This window comes from Oncorhynchus nerka, linkage group LG18 (genome assembly GCF_034236695.1).
Source record: "Oncorhynchus nerka isolate Pitt River linkage group LG18, Oner_Uvic_2.0, whole genome shotgun sequence".
Taxonomy (NCBI): Eukaryota; Metazoa; Chordata; class Actinopteri; order Salmoniformes; family Salmonidae; genus Oncorhynchus; species Oncorhynchus nerka.
In genome coordinates this window covers 373662-383661 of record NC_088413.1, presented here as the reverse complement: position 1 = coordinate 383661, position 10000 = coordinate 373662, and the positions used below count along the sequence as shown (strand labels likewise).

The following is a 10000-nucleotide window of genomic DNA, read 5'->3' as shown; positions in this document are numbered from 1 at the left end:
ACTGGCCAATGGGAAGTGCGCATTAAACACTGGTTCAAAAATAACCCCCCCCCAGACTCTTCCCCCCCAGACTCACCCTGCCCCTCCCCAGACTCACCCTGTCCCCCCCCCAGACTCCCTGTCCCCCCCTGTCCCCCCCAGACTCCCCCCCCCCAGACTCCCCTGTCTCCCCCCCCCCAGACTCACCCTGTCTCATGCGGACCCGACGGATGTATTTCTCCCCCAGGAAGTTCCTGATCTCCACCAGAGCTCCACTCTCCTGCATCACCACGTTGATGGGGAAATGGGCGTACACCGAGCGCATCTTATAGCGGAAACCCTGGAGAGGAGAGAGGGTTAAACACCGAGCGCATCTTATAGAGGAAACCCTGGAGAGGAGAGAGAGGGTTAAAAGAATGAAGAGGGGTCCTACAACAGAGAGAGAGAGGGGTCCTACAACAGAGAGAGAGAGGGGTCCTACAACAGAGAGAGAGAGGGGTCCTACAACAGAGAGAGAGAGGGGTCCTACAACAGAGAGAGAGAGGGGTCCTACAACAGAGAGAGAGAGGGGTCCTACAACAGAGAGAGAGAGGGGTCCTACAACAGACAGAGAGAGGGGTCCTACAACAGACAGAGAGAGGGGTCCTAGAACAGAGAGAGGGGTCCTAGAACAGAGAGAGGGGTCCTAGAACAGAGAGAGGGGTCCTAGAACAGAGAGAGGGGTCCTAGAACAGAGAGAGGGGTCCTAGAACAGAGAGAGGGGTCCTAGAACAGAGAGAGGGGTCCTAGAACGGAGAGAGGGGTCCTAGAACGGAGAGAGGGGTTCTAGAACGGAGAGAGGGGTTCTAGAACGGAGAGAGGGGTTCTAACGGAGAGAGGGGTTCTAGAACGGAGAGAGGGGTTCTAGAACGGAGAGAGGGGTTCTAGAATGGAGGGGTCCTAGAACGTCTGGTGTCAGTGTCTGGTACAGCAACAAACAGTCAGGGTATTTATCAGCTGGTCTGGAGTCAGTGTCACTCACCATGGTAACTAACAGTAGGGTCAACACTCACAATGGTAACTAACAGTAGGGTCAACACTCACCATGGTAACTAACAGTAGGGCCAACACTCACCATGGTAACTAACAGTAGGGCCAACAGAGACAGGTCAACACTCACCATGGTAACCAACAGTAGGGCCAACACTCACCATGGTAACCAACAGTAGGGCCAACACTCACCATGGTAACCAACAGTAGGGCCAACACTCACCATGGTAACCAACAGTAGGGTCAACACTCACCATGGTGACTAACAGTAGGGCCAACACTCACCATGGTAACCAACAGTAGGGTCAACACTCACCATGGTAACTAACAGTAGGGCCAACAGAGACAGGTCAACACTCACCATGGTAACTAACAGTAGGGTCAACACTCACCATGGTAACCAACAGTAGGGCCAACACTCACCATGGTGACTAACAGTAGGGCCAACACTCACCATGGTAACCAACAGTAGGGTCAACACTCACCATGGTAACTAACAGTAGGGTCAACACTCACCATGGTAACCAACAGTAGGGTCAACACTCACCATGGTAACCAACAGTAGGGCCCAACACTCATCATGGTAACTAACAGTAGGGTCAACACTCACCATGGTAACTAACAGTAGGGTCAACACTCACCATGGTAACCAACAGTAGGGTCAACACTCACCATGGTAACCAACAGTAGGGCCCAACACTCATCATGGTAACTAACAGTAGGGTCAACACTCACCATGGTAACCAACAGTAGGGTCAACACTCACCATGGTAACCAACAGTAGGGCCCAACACTCACCATGGTAACCAACAGTAGGGTCAACACTCACCATGGTAACTAACAGTAGGGCCCAACACTCACCATGGTAACCAACAGTAGGGCCCAACACTCACCATGGTAACTCCCTTGATCATGTTCTGAACGTGACTGCAGATGGTTCTGACTGTGGCCAGCTCCTTCCTGTTGCCCCACTCACCATGGTAACCAACAGTAGGGCCCAACACTCACCAAGGTAACCAACAGTAGGGCCCAACACTCACCATGGTAACCAACAGTAGGGCCCAACACTCACCATGGTAACCAACAGTAGGGCCCAACACTCACCATGGTAACCAACAGTAGGGCCCAACACTCACCATGGTAACTAACAGTAGGGCCCAACACTCACCATGGTAACCAACAGTAGGGGTCAACACTCACCATGGTAACTCCCTTGATCATGTTCTGAACGTGACTGCAGATGGTTCTGACTGTGGCCAGCTCCTTCCTGATGCCCCACTCACCATGGTAACCAACAGTAGGGCCCAACACTCACCATGGTAACCAACAGTAGGGCCCAACACTCACCATGGTAACCAACAGTAGGGCCCAACACTCACCATGGTAACTCCCTTGATCATGTTCTGAACGTGACTGCAGATGGTTCTGACTGTGGCCAGCTCCTTCCTGATGCCCCACTCACCATGGTAACCAACAGTAGGGCCCAACACTCACCATGGTAACCAACAGTAGGGGTCAACACTCACCATGGTAACTCCCTTGATCATGTTCTGAACGTGACTGCAGATGGTTCTGACTGTGGCCAGCTCCTTCCTGTTGCCCCACTCACCATGGTAACCAACAGTAGGCCCAACACTCACCATGGTAACCAACAGAGACAGGTCAACACTCACCATGGTAACTCCCTTGATCATGTTCTGAACGTGACTGCAGATGGTTCTGACTGTGGCCAGCTCCTTCCTGTTGCCCCACTCACCATGGTAACCAACAGTAGGGCCCAACACTCACCATGGTAACTCCCTTGATCATGTTCTGCACGTGACTGCAGATGGTTCTGACTGTGGCCAGCTCCTTCCTGTTGCCCCACTCACCATGGTAACCAACAGTAGGGCCCAACACTCACCATGGTAACTAACAGTAGGGTCAACACTCACCATGGTGACTAACAGTAGGGTCAACACTCACCATGGTAACTAACAGTAGGGTCAACACTCACCATGGTAACTAACAGTAGGGCCCAACACTCACCATGGTAACTCCCTTGATCATGTTCTGAACGTGACTGCAGATGGTTCTGACTGTGGCCAGCTCCTTCCTGTTGCCCCACTCACCATGGTAACTAACAGTAGGGCCCAACACTCACCATGGTGACTCCCTTGATCATGTTCTGAACGTGACTGCAGATGGTTCTGACTGTGGCCAGCTCCTTCCTGTTGCCCCACCATTTATCCACACGCAGCTGGAACACAGAGAGAGGAGAGATGTTTCCTGTTCAGCACTTTGAGGTATCAGCTGATGTAAGAAGGGCCTTTTTTATTATATAAATACATGTGATTTACCAGCAGAACTATCAGTTAGTAACACCATTAAATTCAGTTTATTCCAGGGAGAGAGAAAAAAAGCAACGATCAGAAGAAGGTTCCCTTCTGTGTCCCCCCACATGATTGGATCAGCCAACGTTACCAGGTTGGTAGCTAGCCAATGAGGTAACAGGACATGGGCCACGACGGTGAACACGCGAGTAAGTTTTAGAGCGGCCCACGACGTGGTTTATGAATGCATGATGGGAATTCACTATAGGAAGATTTAAAACGTTGAAAACGAGGAGGTAATGTGTGTTGACAGAATCAGGGGTTTGTGTAACTTGAAGAGACATGTGTGCACCCTAAAAAACACACAAAGCTCAGGAAACTGTTGCTTGTCGAAACAACTTGTGTTTTTTTTTTATTTTACCTTTATTTAACCTCTTCAACCTATGGGGGCGCTATGTCATTATTGGATTAAAAAAACGTGCCCGTTTTAAGCGCAATATTTTGTCACGAAAAGATGCTCGACTATGCATATAATTGGCAGCTTTGGAAAGAAAACACTGACGTTTTCAAAACTGCAAAGATATTATCTGTGAGTGCCCCAGAACTGATGCTACAGGCGAAACCAAGATGAAACATCAAACAGGAAATTAGCTGAATTTTTGAAGCTCTGTTTTACTATCGTCTCCTTATATGGCTGTGAATGTGCTGTGAACGAGCTTATGCGCTCTGCCGTTCGTCCAAGATGTCTGCAGCATTGTGACGTATTTGTAGGCATATCATTGGAAGATTGGCCATAAGAGACAACATTTGCCAGGTGTCCCGCCCGGTGTCCTGTGTCGAAATTATTGCGTAATCTGTAGGTCCATGTGCGTTCCATTTCTTCAGAAGAGAAAGTCAACTGCCACGAAGGATTTTATCGTCGATAGATATGTGAAAAACACCTTGAGGATGGATTCTAAACATCGGTTTGCCATGTTTCTGTCGATATTATGGAGTTAATTTGGAGAAAAAAAGTTTGCGTTTTTAATGACCTAATTTTTTTTTGTTCTTACCCAAACATGAAGAAAACGGAGCGATTTGTCAACACAAATAATATTTTTGTAAAAACTGAACATTTGCTATCTAACTGAGAGTCTCCTCATTGAAAACATCCGAAGTTCTTCAAAGGTAAATGATTTTATTTGAATGTTTTTCTGGTTTTTATGAAAATGTTGCTTGCTGAATGTCAGGCATAATACTATGCTAGGCTATCAATAGTGTTACACAAATGCTTGTTTTGCAATGGTTGAGAAGCATATTTTTGAAAATCTGAGATGACAGTGTTGTTAACAAAAGGCTAAGCTTGAGAGCAAATAGATTCATTTAATTTCATTTGCGATTTTCATGAATAGTTAACGTTGTGTTATGCTAATGAGCTTGCGGATAGATTTACACAATCCTGGATACAGGTTTCTTTCGTAGCTAAACGTGACGCAGAAAACGGAGCGATTTATCCAAAACAAATAATCTTTCAGGAAAAACTGAACATTTGCTATCTGAGTCTCCTCATTGAAAACATCTGAAGTTCTTCAAAGGTAAATGATTTTATTTGAATGTTTCTGGTTTTTGTGAAAATGTTGCCTGCTGAATGCTACGCTAGCTATCAATAGTGTTACACAAATGCTTGTTTTGCAATGGTTGAGAAGCATATTTTGAAAATCTGAGATGACAGTGTTGTTAACAAAAGGCTAAGCTTGAGAGCTAGCATATTGATTTCATTTTCATCTCTCTGTTCTAGGACCCCCCCAAAAAAAAACTCCTGGTCGCTCAGCAAAATATTTTGTCGTACTTTAGAGCCCTGGGCACGATGAGTACCAGATCATTGTAGGGTGAAGCCATCGACAAGTATTCTCTATAGACAAGACTCCATACCTAACCCTTTCTATAGACAAGACTCCATACCTAACCCTTTCTATAGACAAGTCTTCATACCTTTTTGTGCGTCTTCCCCAACAGGCTGAGTTCCAGGTTGATGTGGTTGAACTCCCTGCGGAGAACCCCCCGGGGTCCCTTGACGATGACAGTTCGTCCCTTCAGCCTCACCTCGACTGGGGGGGGCACGGCAGAGACAACAGGGGTTAGACACACACACACAACCAGTAACTAGCTAGACAATCTTAACCACGCCACTAGAATATAATGGCATTAAAACCCAACTATAGTCAGGCTAAAATGCTGGATTGATGAAGACAGGCACCAGCAATGCCTCTTGAGGATGCCAGCCTGAGACAGACTACAGTAACTTAGCGGAATGGCATTAAGTTAGTGTAGCCCTTTTCTAGGGGGCTGAACCAATAACTCACTAGGCAACATAGGTAAACATTTGACTCTATAGTCTGGTTAAAAAACAATTCCTTAAAATTAGTCTATTGATAAGATTCCACGGTTATCAACATGTTGGATGGTTCAGGAAATGAACAGCGGGTTTTAAGGAAGTAGTTAAAACTCACCACCGTCGGGGATATCCACAGTCTGGTTACTGAGAATGGTCTTCATTCTGGGGTTAGACAAAGAGTCAAGTTAGGTGGAGTTGACGATTACAATACATTATATTAACCAACTAACGTTACGGAGCGGACTGGGGATTTCAGGACGAGTTACTAAATTACTTTAGTTAACTAACGTTAGGTATCTCGCAACATCACGAGTGTGTGTGTGTTTACACGACTGTCATATTTAGGTAACTCGTTGTTGATAACGTCATACAAGACGTAACCCGGTACATCCAGTTGACTGTCCAAATGAAACCGTTAAGAGTAGTAAACGTTAATAAAAAGACGCAGAAGGAAACTAGTCAACTATAACAGACAGGCATGCAACTAACCAGTCAGATAGCGACTATAACAGACAGGCATGCAACTAACCAGTCAGATAGCAACTATAACAGACAGGCATGCAACTAACCAGTCAGATAGCGTGTCATGAACACTGTCCCCCCCTCCTCTCCATGGCAAACAACTTATATAACCTACACATGTTAATTAAAACGGTCTGGAACAATACGACCATGTACATAGAAGACAAACGTTATATGTTAGACACATTGAGCATTATTCACGTTGCCCTGGTTACTAAAAAGACGGATAGGCAGGCGACTGCGGCCTAGGATAGAGGGGTGGGTGGCAAAAACAAACTATATAGTTATAGCGACTGGTTTTGGGGGTGGAAATAACAAATGCGAAACGTCAATATACATATAGCAAATTCGTAAAGGTGAAAAATTACGCGTTTTAGATATCGAGGAACACAGATGGAGTTTGATTTTCAGCGATAGAAACGTTATCCACCATTTCTTACCTCGCCGGTAGTAGAGGAAAGGACGAAGGAAGGACGTCAGCACGCAATTGTAGTCTTCGTACGTGCTTACGCCATCACGGCGCTACGCGTTGATCAGACGTAACTAAACAATTGATGATGATGATGGATGCAAAATACTGCGATATATTGATAAATTATACGTCTTTGGTCCCCAGGGGGAGAAAAAAAAACGTCGCATTTAGAATAAATCTGGATATAAAAAGAATCGAGATCAATTGATTCATTAAGTAGCGGACGAAATGATTTATTCTTTTCTGAGTTTTATTTTAATACCAGGACTAAGTACTCGATCCCAGAGAAATGTTTTGTCAATGACAGACGCTAGCAAATGTTAGTTAAAGTCATGGCTTTGGTCAAACAAAGTTATTTTATTGCGGGTCGTTTCTCCAGCAACCACCGGTGGTTGAATCCCAAATGCAACCAACATGTAAGTATATCTACTTGACCAGATTGCTCCGATAATCACTGAAATGTCTCTCTTTGTTTTATACAATGTTTATACTAGCTAAGTATGGCTAATGCTAACATAACTAGCTGATTAGGTCCTCCTTGGCCTCGGGTTACTGATTTAGCACAGGCATCATGTGTAGCTAGATAATATCCGGTCCGTGTGTAGGTGTACGCCGTCAGCGGACTGACCACAGCGGCCAGGTCATCCCAGACACCGAAGGACCGCAAGAAGGAGCTGTCGGATGACGGGCCCGACCTCCAGGACTTTATATCCGGGGAGCTGTCTGAGAAGAACAACTGGGAGGAGTACAGGGGTAACCTGAAGAGACAGAAGGGAGAGAGGTGGGGGGAATAGAGGTTCCTTTATATATATGTTGCTTCCTAAAACGGTACTCTATTCCCTATGTAGTGCACTACTTTCCCTATGTAGTGCACTACTTTCGACTCTGACCCCATGGGGCTCTGGTCAAGATTTTGGGAATAAGATGGAACGGGACCCCGACCCGTGTGTGTACCTAAACAATTTGTCTGCACTACCTATTCCCAATATACAGTTTATTTTAATGTAACCTTTTATTTAACTAGGCAAGTCAGTTAAGAACAATTTCGTGTTAACATTTGACGGCCTCCTGCGGGGACCAGGGGGGCTGGGATTAAAATATAAAATAGGACAAAACACACATCACGAGACTACCTAGAGAGAGACCTAAGACAACACAGCATGGCAGCAACACAACATGGTAGCAGCCCAACATGACAACAACATGGTACATTATTGGGCCCAGACAACAGCACAAAGGGCAAAGAAGGTAGAGACGACGACACATCACGTGAAGCAGCTACAACCGTCAGTAAAAGTGTCCAGTTTGAGTGTTTATTGGCAGCTCGTTCAAGTCGTTAGCTGCAGCGAACTGAAAAGACTGAGCTTAGCCTAGTAATTACCTCGTTAGCTCGCAAAGTCACTCAAACTAACATTATGTAATATGTAACCAATCAGCTCTCTGACAGCACAGTCATTATGTAACCAATCAGCTCTCTGACAGCACAGTCATTATGTAATATGTAACCAATCAGCTCTCTGACAGCACAGTCATTATGTAACCAATCAGCTCTCTGACAGCACAGTCATTATGTAATATGTAACCAATCAGCTCTCTGACAGCACAGTCATTATGTAATATGTAACCAATCAGCTCTCTGACAGCACAGTCATTATGTAATATGTAACCAATCAGCTCTCTGACAGCACAATCATTATGTAACCAATCAGCTCTCTGACAGCACAATCATTATGTAATATGTAACCAATCAGCTCTCTGACAGCACAGTCATTATGTAATATGTAACCAATCAGCTCTCTGACAGCACAGTCATTATGTAACCAATCAGCTCTCTGACAGCACAGTCATTATGTAATATGTAACCAATCAGCTCTCTGACAGCACAGTCATTATGTAACCAATCAGCTCTCTGACAGCACAATCATTATGTAACCAATCAGCTGTGACTCTACTGTCTGGTCTCCTCTCTCTTCTGTCTGTGACTGTCTGGTCTCCTCTCTTCTGTCTGTGACTGTACTGTCTGGTCTCCTCTCTCTTCTGTCTGTGACTCTACTGTCTGGTCTCCTCTCTCTTCTGTCTGTGACTCTACTGTCTGGTCTCCTCTCTCTTCTGTCTGTGACTCTACTGTCTGGTCTCCTCTCTCTTCTGTCTGTGACTGTCTGGTCTCCTCTCTCTTCTGTCTGTGACTGTACTGTCAGGTCTCCTCTCTCTTCTGTCTGTGACTGTCTGGTCTCCTCTCTCTTCTGTCTGTGACTACTGTCTGGTCTCCTCTCACCTTCTGTCTGTGACTGTCTGGTCTCCTCTCTCTTCTGTCTGTGACTGTACTGCCTGGTCTCCTCTCTTCTGTCTGTGACTGTACTGTCTGGTCTCCTCTCTCTTCTGTCTGTGACTCTACTGTCTCCTCTCTCTTCTGTCTGTGACTGTACTGTCAGGTCTCCTCTCTCTTCTGTCTGTGACTGTCTGGTCTCCTCTCTCTTCTGTCTGTGACTGTACTGTCTGGTCTCCTCTCACCTTCTGTCTGTGACTGTCTGGCCTCCTCTCTCTTCTGTCTGTGACTCTACTGTCTCCTCTCTCTTCTGTCTGTGACTCTACTGTCTGGTCTCCTCTCTCTTCTGTCTGTGACTGTACTGTCTGGTCTCCTCTCACCTTCTGTCTGTGACTGTCAGGTCTCCTCTCTCTTCTGTCTGTGACTGTCTGGTCTCCTCTCTCTTCTGTCTGTGACTGTACTGTCAGGTCTCCTCTCACCTTCTGTCTGTGACTGTCTGGCCTCCTCTCTCTTCTGTCTGTGACTCTACTGTCTGGTCTCCTCTCTCTTCTGTCTGTGACTGTACTGTCTGGTCTCCTCTCTCTTCTGTCTGTGACTGTACTGTCTGGTCTCCTCTCTCTTCTGTCTGTGACTGTACTGTCTGGTCTCCTCTCTCTTCTGTCTGTGACTGTACTGTCTGGTCTCCTCTCTCTTCTGTCTGTGACTGTATTGTCTGGTCTCCTCTCTCTTCTGTCTGTGACTGTACTGTCAGGCCTCCTCTCTCTTCTGTCTGTGACTGTACTGTCTGGTCTCCTCTCTCTTCTGTCTGTGACTGTACTGTCAGGCCTCCTCTCTCTTCTGTCTGTGACTGTACTGTCTGGTCTCCTCTCTCTTCTGTCTGTGACTCTACTGTCTGGTCTCCTCTCTCTTCTGTCTGTGACTGTACTGTCAGGCCTCCTCTCTCTTCTGTCTGTGACTGTACTGTCTGACCTCCTCTCTCTTCTGTCTGTGACTGTACTGTCAATACCTTGAACTCACTGACCAGTGAAGAGTCATTTCAGAGAGAG

The 10000-nt window shown here is 46.1% G+C and overlaps 2 protein-coding genes across 3 annotated transcripts in view; one reads left to right on the top strand and one right to left on the bottom strand.

The window, feature by feature from the left end:
- The window catches only part of LOC115123730 (large ribosomal subunit protein uL6), a 13103-nt gene extending 6412 nt beyond the window's left edge, over positions 1–6691 (bottom strand). The window contains exons 1-5 of the mRNA XM_065003400.1: positions 6657–6691; positions 5810–5856; positions 5292–5407; positions 3152–3247; positions 187–319 (exon numbers count right to left, since the gene is read on the bottom strand). Coding sequence (XP_064859472.1) covers positions 187–319; positions 3152–3247; positions 5292–5407; positions 5810–5855 — 391 coding nt within the window. The 5' untranslated portion in view covers position 5856; positions 6657–6691. The remainder of the gene's footprint in view (positions 1–186; positions 320–3151; positions 3248–5291; positions 5408–5809; positions 5857–6656) is intronic.
- The window catches only part of LOC115120108 (lipoyl synthase, mitochondrial-like), a 25265-nt gene continuing 21823 nt past the window's right edge, over positions 6559–10000 (top strand). Inside the window, exons 1-2 of one of the 2 annotated variants that reach the window (XM_065003398.1) lie at positions 6559–7104; positions 7294–7469. In XM_065003398.1, coding sequence (XP_064859470.1) covers positions 7006–7104; positions 7294–7469 — 275 coding nt within the window. In that variant the 5' untranslated portion in view covers positions 6559–7005. The remainder of the gene's footprint in view (positions 7105–7293; positions 7470–10000) is intronic. The other variant, XM_065003399.1, reaches the window with a different exon arrangement.